Here is a 15,124-nt window from a genome sequence, read left to right as displayed (position 1 = left end):
ATTGATCACATTGTTATTTTAGCACAATTTTATTGCAATTTGTATAACAAATAAACAGTTCATATTATGAATTAAAAATTGTTTTTAAAGCTTCTCTTGGACATTGATATGCATCGGCAATGTACTTGAAATAACTGATTTTACTATTTAGAGGGCTCCTAAACCTAAAATATAAGAGGTATTATTTTAGCTCTATTAATAACATTCACAAATATATATGTGAAAGTTGCAGGAGCTCATCTGAATTGAAGAGTTGTTTTCTTAAAGAGGGATTTTTTGTAATAAACACATTTCTTCCTGACAATCCAGTTGAAGGAAACATCTTCTTTTAAGGGCATTGCGCAAATAAGGACTAGATAAGGTAAATTATAGGGGGGCATAATACCATCATACTTCACTGTGTAAGTTTTTAAGCTACTATGTTAATAAATATTTGCAGACAATTCGGGAATGCTATGTAACTACATTTTCTACAACTGTAGATTATATTTTAGCTTTAGTGGCCATTAAACAAAATTCCTCTTTCATTCTGCCCTGTTCTATCATGTAGACACATTTTAAAAAGACAAAGGGTGGTCATTCCAAATCAAATCAACACAATTTTGTGTTGATTTGTGTTGAAGTAACGCTCTTCCCCTGATGAGTCCTGGGCTAGGCCCAAATGCATGACGAGAATGTTTTTAAGACCTTAAGTAGCTTGATTTGACTAGAATGCATGAGTATCATGCACGGGTTAACTTGTGAGTATATATATATATATATATATATATATATATATATATATATATATGTGTATATATATATATATATATATATATATAGTGACAAGTTAACCCGTGCATGATACTCATGCATTCTAGTCAAATCAAGCTACTTAAGGTGTTAAAAAGGTTCTTGTCATCTTCATCGCCACACACACACGCCGCTAGGCTTTTATATATTAGATAACGCTAAGAATTTAGTAGGTCAATGTAGTATATAACTCCGCCCAGCAGGTGGCGCTGCAGCTTGAGCACTCTGTCACCCGGTACTTTTTTCCACACACACACTAATACACGCCGCTAGGCTTTTATATATTAGATAGCACAAAATAAGGGGTTAAAGTCTACTCACCCATATGTTGATGCAGCCTCTCTGCTCCTTCTCCCTTTGGCGGCGGCGGGAACATCAGCTGACAGGGGGGGGGGGGGCAGGTCACATGATCGCAGCTGCGATCGTATTTGAAAGATGACTGACTGTCACTGACATCTGAAGCAGCGGGGACACCAGAGAGGACTGCGGGCACCCTGGTGAGGACAACGTGCCTCCAGGTAAGCTCCGCCCACTGCGAAAAGGGGGTGTGGCCATAAGGTAGCCGGGCCTATTGGTGATTTTACCAGTAGACCGCTGGGCCAGTCTGACACTGTCTGTGAAGGTTCAGACGCACAATTTAAGAACAAGAACAACTTTTCCAAGTTATGCTCACATAAATATGATTTTGTTATAGAAGCAAATAAGCATTTTTCAGTGACTGCAAAGGGCCTTGCGATGGTGTAGGTGGCACAGTGAAAAGGTTAGCATCTAAAGCAAGTTTGTAACGTCCATATGATAATCAGATTCTTACCCCACAACAACTTTTTGACTGGGCAGAGGAAATCGTTACAGGACTGCATTTTACTTTCTCAACACAAGAAGAATATATTGAGACAGCAATATTTATAGATGATCGCTTCAAAAAATAGTACATGATATACATCAAAGGGATTGTTTAAGGAGATAAATTAAAAGAAATGAATAGGCCTAGATAGTTCTCATTATCATTATTTGAACAAACAGTCCAAAGTGAAAGCTCTTGAAGCAGATGATCCCATTATGACCAAAAAATTACAACTCTGGGGATTTATTCACAACAGTAAGAACAATGTTTGAAATGTTTTTCAAAAATTAAAAAAATTGGTTGTTTCCCAAATTACTGGGTTGTTCCGTGTTTGACCATATGCATCCACTCTAATCCGTTCTAATTTACTACATTCAACATTCTAATTTACTCATAACTGACTTTCGTTTTACATTGTGATTCTACAGACTCTATGCTATATCCTGGTTATCACTATAGCAAATATTGCAAATCTGGCCAGCACAGCTACAGCCATCACAATTCAGAGGGACTGGATTGTTGTTGTTGCAGGAAGTGACAGGAGCAAACTAGCAGGTAATGATTACAATCCTGAATGATGAATTACTATTCTTTTTATGCATGAAATGGCAGTACAATATTTTTTGTCTGGGTCAGTCTCCCGGGCTCCCACGAGAGCTGGCATTTCTCCTGCATCACGGAATTTCCTTGTTAAAATGACGCGATTCTCTGTGAATTTGGTCCCACCCCGTCATTTTACAAAACGTCATTTTACTTCCGCCCATTAGTCACGCCCCTCTCCCGGACGTCGCCTACTGAAAGTAAGTAAGTATGACATCAGGTTGTTTTTTTTGCTCCGTTTACACATATAATGCTTAATTGTCATAGCATAACACTATAAGAAACTACAATTTCTCTGGGATCCTTTTCAGCAGAAGTGGAACTGTGTTTGCAGATTACATTATTCCTATTATGTGATGACTGTGCACATAAAAGTAATGTGTGCATTCTGTATTTTGCTTATGATGACCAAAGCTATGTAGCAAGCCCCTCTCCTATGCCCTTTTGTATTACTAAATACATAATAATGTCCCTTTGTATTTTTAAATACATAATAGTACTACATGATACAATAGTGCCCCCTTGTATTTGATAATACCATTACCATTGGGCTGTGTGTCTCTAGGTGGGGGTGTGAGCAATACTGAAAAGCATGAGCCATTACTGAAGGGTAGAAAAGCATTTTATTTTAATGTTTTGTTTATTTATTTAAGTATTTATTTACTACTGAGATTCAAAATAGGTTTGACAAAGAACACATTGATAAACATAGTGCTTTGTGAGTTTTCCATGGGAAAACTCTGTACAGCGATTTTGAATGTGGCGCTTTGTAAAACAGCACTTTTCAGTCGGCTTTGTTGTGGAATATAAGTATATCTTTTATGCAATATTTATTTGTGCAAACTACTCTATGTGTACTGATATAACATCACTGAATGTATGTAATAAGAGAGTGCCTAAAATTACAAGATTCAAACAGTATAAAATGGGAGTACCATGTACAGCAGAAAAAAAACATGACTATATAATCTAAATGATAGAAGACGTACAATAAAAAATGGCAAGGTAGCTTTCTAAATAATAGCATCAACATACAACTGTCCATGGCTGTTAATTATTTTAGCTCAGCAATAGGAAACTGTTTGTAATGTCGAGAGCCATTTGAAATGGTTCTTTGCCAGTGCGCTGGAGCGAGACGCTGGCTGTGATAACTTGGTTCCTGTGTTGGAGGTGGGCAAAAGATCACCATCCCCCAGATAAAGTAACTCTCAATGTGGGAATGCCTGCATGTCATAGCTCCTATGTTATGCTGCCCCAAAAGAGTTAAGTAACCTTGTGAAACTGATATGTATTCAGGCTTATTGTATTGAAATTGTTTTTTGTGTGTTATGCTTTAATGACAGACATGAATGCAACAGTGAGACGAATTGACCAGCTGACAAACATATTGGCTCCAATGGCTGTTGGACAGATCATGACCTTTGGCTCTCCTGTTATTGGCTGTGGATTCATTGCTGGGTGGAACTTGGTGTCAATGTGTGTAGAATACTTACTGCTATGGAAGGTCTACCAGAAGACACCAGCCTTGGCTATCAAAGCGGGTAAAAAAGATGATGATCAAGAATTGAAGCAGTTGAACATTAAAGGTATTGGGAAACATTATTTTTTCTTGTTATATTTTGCAGGCAAAGCTATAGTTTGCTGCATATTTTTTCATGCTATTTTATGTTCGTATTTAAAGTTGGTGTATAGTATTTGTTGAGTAAAACTGAGGTCATATTAAAGAAGGCACCAAGGCAGTGGGCATGGGAGCCTGAGGACAGTGTAGATGTTGTCGGTGCTGATTAAGACTAAAGTGGGGAAGTAATACTGGGAGAAGCTATGTTTCTAACATGCTTTAGATGGTGATTTCACAAATAACGGTCATGGTGGAGAGAATGTTGTACACATGGGATAAAGAGAAGGAGAGAGGTCAGGGTAGGAGAGGTAGATTTAGGTGTTCTCTGCATAATGGTGGGAGTGGAGGTCGAAGGAGTGTATTAGTTCACTAAGATAAGCGGTATAAAGAGAACAGAGTCTTGAGGCGCCCCAACAGATTTAAGGATTGGACAGGAGGGAGTGCAAGATGTAGAGTTACTGAAGGTGCATTTAGAAATCTAGGAAGTAAACCAGGAGAGAACAGTGTCGCAAAGTGTTACAAGCCACGGCGGCAAGGCACCGTCGCGACTAACTCTAGCCCCTCAGACGTGTCTTGGCCGTCATCATGATGACCGAGGCACCTCACATTAATGCCGCAACCCGGGCAGCTGGGCACATGCGAAAACATCAGGAATTAATTCATTCCCAGCTGGGGAATGATTGTCTGCCATGCCCCTCAATTGCTATTGGCCCTTCCAGGTATATAAGGCAGGGAGGGCTTAGCCTCACTGCCGGTTATAGATCTCTGTTTCTATCTGCTGACCTGCTCTTTTTCTCTGCTCCTCTGCTCCTTTGTTGTTTGGATTGAACCCTGGCTTGCTTATTGGACTCTGTTGGATTGCTTGTGACCTTGATCTCTGCCTGCTCTCTGGATACACTGTTTTCTGCCGGCCCTGACCTCTGCCTGGACCTCACTCCGCTTCCTGCTGCTGCCCTTTGACCCCGGCCTGTTTTGGACTTCGCTTCTTTCTACCACCAGGCCCTCGCCTGCGCTACGGTAATGTTATAAACTTGTACCACTCTGAGTTTAAGACCTAGGGGCATCTGAGTACCTGTGAGTGCGTTCAGCTCTACGGGAAAGGCGGCTGCTATAGGTGAAGACCACTTCTGCCTGTTCTACGAGTTTATGATATTTGCCGTCAGCCCTAACACAAAGGCCAAAGGAGTGACAGAATTACAGGAGAAAAGGGTTGTTGACTGTATTGAAAAGATAGATAGGTTAAAGATGAATAGTGAAAAGTGAGCAGTCTCAGGGCAGAGAGTCAATGAAGGAGTGAGTAGAGAGAGAAAGCGTTTTTTTCTGAAGTAAAGGGGAAGAGAGAAATGGGACAAAAGTTCAAATGATGAAAGACGATCCTTTTGTTAGGAACCCCTCTAGCCGGTACAGCACAACCCGGAGTCTGCTCTGCCAGTCAGGTGTTTACTGGAGCCCCTAGTGGTGGGGACAGACTTGGCCGCAGACTAGCAGAGGGACGTGAAGTGCTTACTGACTAGGGGGAACCCAGATAAGCGGAGTGAAGTCCAGGCAAGGGTCAAGGGCTGGCAGCAGACAGGGAATCCAATACACGATCCGGGGTCAAGGGTCACAAGCACGGTAGCAAGGTCCAGATACAGGCAAGAAGGTCAGGGTCACAGGATACACAGGCAGGGTCAAAATCTAGGCAAGGGGTCATACACAGGTAATCAGGCCAAACAGGTTTTCACCAATACTAAGCAGGAACAGGAGCAGGTTAGCTGACAGGCAGACTGGACGCTATAACCGGCAGGGAGGCTAAGCCCTCCCTGCCTTATATACAGACTTTGGCCAATCAGGGCTTAGCCCTGCAACACATCACAGCCCATGCCCCGACATTAATTAGCCCACAGGCTATCTTAGCGCATGTGCCCGGCTGCCTCACTTGCCGGGGCGCACCGCTTGTTACACTCGGTGTCCGGCCGTTGCCTTGGCAACGGTTGGGCCCAAGAACCGGAAGTGACGCCCCGGTCGTCATGGAGACGGCCGGTACTGGGATTGACTTGGGTATAGTACAGGTTTAAGCAAAGAGCAATGAGATGTGTTTGGTATCCTTAATGACCCAGGAATTTTCAACCTGAATGCCACGGCATTGATCTTCTTAATAATGAGAAACGGACCGATGAATTTAGGACCCAATTTCCTGCAAGGCTGTCTGAGCCTAATATTTCGTGTAGAAAGCCACACTTTCTGGCCCACTTTAAGGGAGCAGGTGGTACGGTGGCGATCAGAATTTTTTTTTGCAGATAATGAGGCCCGTATTAAAGCGAATTGCACTTTTTTCCAAATGACTGGAGGTCAGCAGCTGTGGAACGAATCTCCGGAATACCAGCGGATCTGAGGGAATACAAGGAATTGGATCTGGGATGGAAACCAAAGTTGCAATAGAATGGCGAGATTTGCGTAGATGAATGATATGAATTGTTATAAGCGAATTCTTCCCAGGGCAATAAGGACGACCAGTTGTCGTGAAATTCGGAAGTGTAGCATCGTAAGAACTGCTCCAAGGACTGATTAACCCTTTCAGTCTGCCCATTAGACTGAGGGTGGTATGCAGACGACAGGCTAATCTTGATTCCAAGCAGGGTACAAAAGGATTTCCAAAATTGTGCTAGAAATTGTGACCCACGATCAGAAACAATGTCAACAGGAAGTCCATGGAGGCGGAATATGTGCTGGATGAACAGGACAGCCAGATTTCGAGCACTAAGGAGCCTGGTTAGTGGTATGAAATGAGACATCTTGCTGAATCGATCTACTACAACCCATATGGTGTTGTGTCCTGCAGAGAGTGGCAGATCGACTATAAAGTCCATGGACAAATGATTCCAGGGTTTTGCAGGAACGGGCAATGGAATCAATTGACCTACCGGACGATTCCTGGGAACTTTATTCCTGGCACAACCCTCGCAAGAGAGAACATAACTCCTGACATCAGTAGGTAATGATGGCCACCATACAGTACGGGATAAGACTTCCAACGTTTTCCGGATTCCGGGATGTCCAGCAGTCTTACTATTGTGAGCTTCTGCAAGAACTGCCTTCCTTAAATGAACCGGCACAAATAAACATCCGTCCGGGTTATTATTCGGGGCTATCCTTTGAAACCTTTGGAGTGTAATGCTCAGGTCTTGGGTCAGCCCAGCGTGGATTATGGAAGGGGGAATGATAGGTTCCGGATTCATAATGGGAACATGATTTGCCAGGAAGCTTCTAGACAGAGCATCTGCTCGGACATTCTTAGAACCTGGTCGGTAGGTGATTACAAAATCGAATTGAGTGAAAAATAGCGACCAACGGGCTTGTCTGGGGTTCAGACGTTTGGCTGACTGAATATATTGTAAGTTTTTATGATCCGTAATAACGGAAATCTGATGCGTGGCACTCTCCAGCCAATGACGCCACTCTTCAAAGGCCCACTTAATTGCCAATAGTTCTCGGTTCCCCACGTCATAGTTGGCTTCCGGCGAAGAGAATTTACGAGAAAAGTAGGCACATGGGTGCAGACGGTGAGTATGAGAGTCCTTCTGAGACAATATAGCACCAGCACCGACATCAGTGGTGTCAACCTCAAGAACAAATTTTTTTTAGGATCTGGGTGTCTAAGGACCTGATCGGATACAAAGGCTTTTTTCAGGCTTTCAAATGCAGCTATTGCTTGAGGCGACCAATTAGTGGAATCCATTCCTTTGCGAGTCAGGGTGACAATAGGAGCCACAATATCACCAAAGCCACGAATGAACCTTCTATAATAATTGGCGAAGCCCAAGAACCTCTGCACCGCTTTGAGATTATTTGGTTGCACCCAATCCAGGACCTTGGTTGGATCCATGGAGAACCCTTCCGAAGAAATTACGTAGCCTAGGAAAGATACCTTCTGCACCTCAAACTCGCACTTTTCTAATTTGGCATAAAGGTGGTGTTCTCGCAATTTCTGTAGGACCTGTTTGACGTGGCCCCGATGTATAGTTAATGACTTAGAATAGATGAGAATGTCGTCTAAATAGACGACCACGAAATAATCAAGGAACTCTCGTAGCACTTCGTTAATCAGATCTTGAAACACAGCAGGTGCATTACTGAGGCCAAACAGCATGACCAGATACTCGTAGTGGCCGGAGTGTGTATTGAATGCCGTCTTCCATTCATCTCCCTCTCTGATGCGGATGAGGTTGTATGCGCCACGGAGATCGATTTTAGTGAAGACCGTGGCACCTCTTAACTGATCGAATAACACAGAGATGAGAGGGAGAGGATAGGTGTTCTTGACTGTAATTTGATTGAGACCCCGTTAGTCAATGCAGGGCCGTAGTCCACTATCTTTTTTTGACACAAAGAAGCATCCGGCACCTACAGGAGATTTAGATGGCCTGATGAACCGCTTCTCAAGATTCTCCTCAATATAAGCTTGCATGGACTTGGTCTCGGGACCAGAGAGAGAATATAAGCGCCCCTTAGGTAACTTGGAACCAGGAATCAGCTCAATAGCACAGTCGAAGTCTCGATGAGGCGGTAAGGTGTCGGCAGCCTTTTTGGAGAACACATCCCAGTACTCATGATATTGTGCGGGAAGTTGCTCCGGAATAGACTGGATTACTGTTAGGATCCCTTCCAGCCGGCACAACACAACCCGGAGTCTACTCTGCCAGTCAGGTGTTCACTGGAGCCCCTGATGGTGGGGACAGACTGGGCCGCAGACTGACAGAGGGTCGTGAAGTGTGTACCAGCTGGGGAGAACCCAGGCAAGAAGAGTCAGGTCCACGCAGAGGGCAAAGGCCGGCAGCAGGTATCAGTATCGATGAACAAGCTGAGGTCAGAGGTCACAGGCAAAGTAGCGGAACGGGTAAGCGAGCCAATGATCAGGGTCACAGGAAACACAAGCGAAGTCCAATACAAGCCAAGGGTCAAACACGGGAAGTCAAAACGTAGATAACAGGATACAGGAACTGGAACAAGCAGGACAGCAGACTGGAGCACAGAAGCTATAACCGGCAATGAGGCAGCAGACCTCATTGCCTTAAATACAGACACAGACCAATCAGCAGTTGAACACACTCCTGCAGGTTAATTTCCTAATATCCAGCAGAGCCAATCAAGGCTTGCCCCTGCCCTACACAGTTGCAAGCTAATGCCTGTTAATGCTTAGTGAAATCAGCCCACCGGCTGCCTGCTATGCGCATGCGCCCGGCTACCAGCACCGCCGGGACGCAGCGCTTGTGTGGTAGCGTCTGGCCGTTGCCTTGGTGACGGCCGGGCAGAGGGAGGAAATGACGTCCCGGTTGTCAAGGTGACCGCCGGGACGCCAGAGGGAGCCAGAAGCGAGCCGCGGCGGCTGTGAGTACCGCCGCGGCTCGTTAAAGTACCCCCCCCCCCCTTGAGGAGGGGTCAAGGCACCCCGACATCCAGGTTTTCTTGGAAATTTCTTGAAGAACTCCTTCAGCTGTTTAGGGGCATGAAGTTGTCTCCGAGGGATCCGAGACCGTTCTTCTTACCCGCGATTCCTCCACTGCACTAAGAAGTGCACCTGTCCTTGCACTTTTTTAGAATCCAGGATTTTCTGAACCACGTATCTTCGTGGCTTGCTTGCCTTACTCCCAGACAAACTCGAAGACTGGACTTGATTTGGATAAAGTACTGGTTTCAATAGAGAACAATGAAACGTGTTGGGGATTCTCAAGGAGCGCGGAATTTTTAGCCTGAATGCAACCGAATTGACCTGCTTGATGATGAAAAACGGCCCGATGAACTTAGGGCCCAACTTCTTGCAAGGTTGCTTCAACCTGATATTTTTTGTAGACAGCCAGACTTTCTGGCCAACCTTAAGAGAGCAGGTGGTACGGTGCCGGTCCGAATTTTTTTTTGCAACAAGTGAGGCTTGTCTTAAAGATAAGTGCACTTTCTTCCAGATAACTCTGAGATCCCTGGCAGTGGAACGGATCTCCTGGATACCAACGGACTGGAGAGAATACAAAGAGTTCGATCTGGGGTAAAAACCATAATTGCAAAAAAACGGAGAGGTTTGGTGGACGAGTGACAGGAGTTCTTACAGGCAAATTCCGCCCAGGGCAACAAGGAGGACCAGTTGTCATGGAACTCCGACGTGTAGCATCGCAAGAACTTCTCCAAGGACTGGTTAACCCTTTCAGTCTGCCCATTTGACTGAGGGTGGTATGCTGATGACAAACTAATCTTGATTCCCAGGAGGGTACAGAATGATCTCCAGAACTGCGCTATGAACTGAGAACCCCGATCAGAGACGATGTCCGTAGGGAGTCCATGGAGGCGGAAAATGTGTTGAATGAATAGGACGGCCAAATCTCGAGCAGTAGGAAGCCTGACTAGTGGAATAAAATGCGCCATCTTGCTGAACCGGTCTACCACGACCCAAATGGTATTGTTTCCCGCAGAGGGTGGTAGATCAACTATAAAGTCCATGGACAGATGTGTCCAAGGTTTAGCAGGGGCGGCTAACGGAACTAACTGCCCTACCGGGCGAGTCCTGGGAACTTTGTTCCTGGCACAAACTTCACAGGACAGGACGTGACTTTTGACGTCAGCAGACAGAGACGGCCACCATATGGTACGGGAAAGTATCTCTAGTGTTTTGTAGATGCCAGGATGTCCAGCAGTCCGACTGTTGTGTGCTTCAGCAAGAACTGTCTTCCTGAGATAACTGGGACAAACAAACGTCCTACCGGAGTGTTATGTCAGGAGCCAACCTCTAAAACCTTTGTAAGGTACAGCTCAGATCTTGAGTTAATCCGGCATGGACCATTGATACAGGAACAATAGGCTCTGGGTTAGTGACTGGAGCATGATGTGCCAGAAAACTTCTGGACAGGGCGTCCGCTTGAATATTTTTAGAACCAGGACGATAAGTGATAATAAAGTTAAATCGGGTGAAGAACAGTGACCACCGAGCCTGACAGGGGTTTAGACGTTTAGCTGACTGAATATACTGCAGATTCTTATGATCCGTTATAATGGAGATCTGGTGTGCAGCGCCTTCCAACCAGTGTCGCCATTCCTCAAAGGCCCATTTGATTGCTAGCAATTCTCGATTTCCCACGTCATAGTTGGTCTCCGCTGAGCAGAATTGGCGGGAAAAAAAGGCACATGGATGCAAGCGGTGAGTCTGAGGATCTTTTTGTGACAAGATAGCTCCAGCACCGACGTCAGAAGCATCTACCTCGAGAATAAACGGTACCTTCGGGTCCGGGTGTCTGAGGACCTGAGCGGACACAAAAGCTTCCTTTAGGGTTTTGAATGCATTTATTGCTTGCTGTGACCAAACAGCCGGATCACCTCCTTTGCGAGTCAAGGAGACGATAGGAGCCACGATGTCAGCAAAACCGCCAATAAATCTCCTGTAGTAAGTGGCGAATCCTAGGAATCTCTGGACCGCCTTGAGGTTATTGGGTTGTACCCAATCCAGGATTGCCTGGACCTTGGTGGGGTCCATGGAGAAACCCTCTGAAGAGATTATATAGCCAAGAAAGGATACCTTCTTAACCTTAAACTCACATTTTTTGAGTTTAGCGTAGAGATGATGTTCCCGTAGTTTCTGAAGGACTTGTCTGACATGACTCCGATGTTCCGGCAATGAATTGGAATATATGAGAATGTCATCTAAGTAGACAACAACAAAGTGTCCTAGAAACTCACGTAACACCTCATTAATCAAATCCTGGAACACAGCAGGAGCGTTACTAAGGCCAAACGGCATGACCAAGTATTCGAGTGGCCCGAGAGCGTGTTGAACGCCGTCTTCCACTCAACACCTGCTCTAATGCGTATGAGGTTATAAGCACCACGAAGGTCAATTTTTGTGAAGACCGTTGCTCCTCTTAATTAATCAAAGAGTACAGAGATGAGAGGAAGAGGGTAGGTGTTTTTAACCGTAATCATATTCAGTCCCCGATAATCGATACAGGGTCTGAGTCCACCGTCCTTCTTGGACACAAAGAAGCACCCAGCCCCTACTGGAGACTTGGATGGCCTTATAAAGCCTTTCTCCAGATTTTCATCAATGTACTCCTGCATGGATTTGGTCTCTGGACCGGAGAGAGAGTACAAACATCCCTTGGGTAGTTTAGTACTAGGAATTAACTCGATGGCACAGTCGAACTCCCGGTGCGGTGGTAGAGTATCAGCAGTCTTTTTAGAGAAGACATCCCAGAAGTCATGATACTGGGAGGGAAGCTGCTCCGGAATGGACCGAACCACACGTAGAGGTAATGTCAAACAGGACTGTGAACAATGAGAGCTCCACTGGACAATCTCTCCTTTTGCCCAATCTATGACAGGGTTATGACGGGATAGCCAAGGGTAACCTAGAATCAAAAGCACTGACGGGCATTCGATGAGACGAAAGGCTATAGATTCGGAGTGGAGAGCCCCAATCCTCAATTGTAGTAGCGGGGTCTCCCAGGTAACCTTACCACCTGGCAATGGAGCACCATCTAGGCCACATACCGTGATGGCGGATTTGAGTTTAACCCGCGGAATTCCAGCAGAGCGGGCAAACTCGAAGTCCAAGAAGTTACCTGCAGCTCCACTATCAATGAAGGCCGACAGACCCACAGAACAAGCACTGAACGTGAGCTGTGCAGGAATCAATACCGCATTTTTTGGGCAGACAATTTGCAGACCTAAGTGAACTTTCCCCTCGTTCCCTAGGCATGCTCGTTTCCCGACTTGTTTGGGCAAGAACGGGAGAAATGGCCCCTTGTGCCACAATATAAACATAAGTCTTGTGACCGTCTCCTGTCTCTTTCCTCAGAGAAAAGACGATATGCTCCCAATTGCATTGGTTCCTCACCATCCTGGGAGATAGGAACGAAGGCGGATGGAGGTGATGACGTTTCCTTTTCAGTTTTCCGCTCCTTATATCTCCTGTCAATTTTAATGGAGAGGTGCATCAGATCCTCCAGAGAGCTAGGAGACGGGTATTGCACCAGAGAATCTTTAATCTGTTCGGATAGGCCGACACGGAACTGACTACGTAGGGCAGGGTCGTTCCATCCACTATCAGGTGACCATCTACGGAATTCAGCGCAGTATTCTTCTGCCGACCGTCGGCCTTGTTTCAAGGACCGTAGATGAGCTTCCGTGGAGGCCACTCGATCCGGGTCATCATACAGTAGACCCAATGCCTCAAAGAAGGAGTCTACGGACTGCATGGCAGGACTGGTCTGTGGCAAAGAAAACGCCCAGGACTGGGGGTCACCCTGTAAAAGGGAAATAATAATCCCAACTCGTTGCTGCTCTGAACCGGAGGAGTGGGGTCTCATCCGAAAATAGAGCTTGCAGCTCTCCCTGAAGTTCCGAAACAGGGTTCTATTTCCGGAGAACCGATCCGGTAAATTCATTTTGGGATCTGGAGGAGGTTGTGAAGCTTTTGTGGCTTCTTCCTGAACAGACATACGCTCAGCCAATCCCTGCATCATCTGATACAAAGACTCAACATGGCCTGCTAGGGTTTGTGCCGGAGACGGTGTGGATCCACTTGCATCCATTCCAATCTCGTCTCCGTGAGTGGGCCGGTTATAATGTTAGGATCCCTTCCAGCCGGCACAACACAACCCGGAGTCTACTCTGCCAGTCAGGTGTTCACTGGAGCCCCTGATAGTGGGGACAGACTGGGCCGCAGACTGACAGAGGGTCGTGAAGTGTGTACCGGCTGGGGAGAACCCAGGCAAGAAGAGTCAAAGGCCGGCCGGCAGCAGGTATCAGTATCGATGAACAAGCTGAGGTCAGATGTCACAGGCAAAGTAGCGGAACGGGTAAACGAACCAAGGATCAGGGTCACAGGAAACACAAGCGAAGTCCAATACAAGCCAAGGGTCAAACACGGGAAGTCAAAACGTAGATAACAGGATACAGGAACTGGAACAAGCAGGTCAGCAGACTGGAGCACAGAAGCTATAACTGGCAATGAGGCAGCAGACCTCATTGCCTTAAATACAGACACAGACCAATCAGCAGTTGAACATACTCCTGCAGGTTAATTTCCTAATATCCAGCAGAGCCAATCAAGGCTTGCCCCTGCCCTACACAGTTGCAGGCTAATGCCTGTTAATGCTTAGTGAAATCAGCCCACCGGCTGCCTGCTATGCGCATGCGCCCGGCTACCAGCACCGCCGGGACGCAGCGCTTGTGTGGTAGTGTCTGGCCGTTGCCTTGGTGACGGCCGGGCAGAGGGAGGAAATGACGTCCCGGTCGTCAAGGTGACCGCCGGGACGCCAGAGGGAGCCAGAAGCGAGCTGCGGCGGCTGTGAGTACCGCCATGGCTCGTGACAATTACACGCAGAGGCAGAGTCAAGCAGGACTGTGTACAATACGAGCTCCACTGGACAATTTCTTTTACCTTTTCCCAATCCACGACAGGTTTGTGACGGGAAAGCCACAGATGGCCCAGGATCAGCGGGACTGATGGACAGTCGATAAGGAGGAGGGTTATGGCCTCGGAATGGAGAGCTCCTATGTTCAGTTGTAGTGATGGAGTCTCGCAAACAATTTTACCTCCAGGCAATGGACTCCCATCTAGACCACAAACTGTAGCTGCAGAACGAAGCTTCACCATAGGAATCCCAGCAGAATAGGCAAACCCGATGTCAAGGAAGTTGCTGGCCGCTCCACTATCAATGAAGGCAGACAGGGCCACGGAACTGGCACCGAAAGTAACTTGTGCAGGAATCAAGACAGCATTCTTTTGGGAAACGATTTGCAACCCCAAGTGGACTTTTCCCAGACATGCTCCCTTTTCAGGTTTGTATGGACAAGAACAGGAAAAGTGGCCCTTATTGCCACAATAAAGACATAGGCCTTGTGACCGTCTCTTGTGTCTTTCCTCCGGAGGGAGGTGAAACGCCCCTGACTGCGTAGACTTCTCAACATCCGTGGAGGCTGAAATAATTGTAGACAAACAAGAAGACGCCTCTTTCTCTGTCCTTCTCTCTTCGATCCTCCTGTTAATTTTAATGGCGAGTTGCATAAGGATCTCCAATGAGGAGGGGGAAGGATACTACACAAGTGAATCCTTAATCTCCTCTGACAGTCCTAAGCGAAACTGGCTGCGTAACGCTGGATCATTCCACTCACTGTCAGGCGACCATCTGCGGAATTCAGTGCAGTATTTTTCTGCCGAGCGCCGGCCTTGCTTTAAGGCCCGTAGATGAGCCTCAACAGAGGCAACTCGATCTGGATCATCGTAAAGGAGGCCTAGTGCATTAAAG

The 15,124-nt window shown here is 46.2% G+C and overlaps 1 protein-coding gene across 2 annotated transcripts in view; it reads left to right on the top strand.

The window, feature by feature from the left end:
* Positions 1-15,124, top strand: part of SLC40A1 (solute carrier family 40 member 1) — a 69,333-nt gene that overhangs the window by 18,787 nt on the left and 35,422 nt on the right. For both annotated transcript variants that reach the window (XM_075180019.1, XM_075180018.1), the window contains exons 5-6: positions 2,065-2,191; positions 3,580-3,822. In XM_075180019.1, coding sequence (XP_075036120.1) covers positions 2,065-2,191; positions 3,580-3,822 — 370 coding nt within the window. The remainder of the gene's footprint in view (positions 1-2,064; positions 2,192-3,579; positions 3,823-15,124) is intronic.

This window comes from Mixophyes fleayi, chromosome 7 (assembly GCF_038048845.1).
Source record: "Mixophyes fleayi isolate aMixFle1 chromosome 7, aMixFle1.hap1, whole genome shotgun sequence".
NCBI lineage: Eukaryota > Metazoa > Chordata > Amphibia > Anura > Limnodynastidae > Mixophyes > Mixophyes fleayi.
The sequence above is the reverse complement of the archived record's forward strand: the minus strand, read 5'-3'. Positions and strand labels throughout refer to the sequence as shown.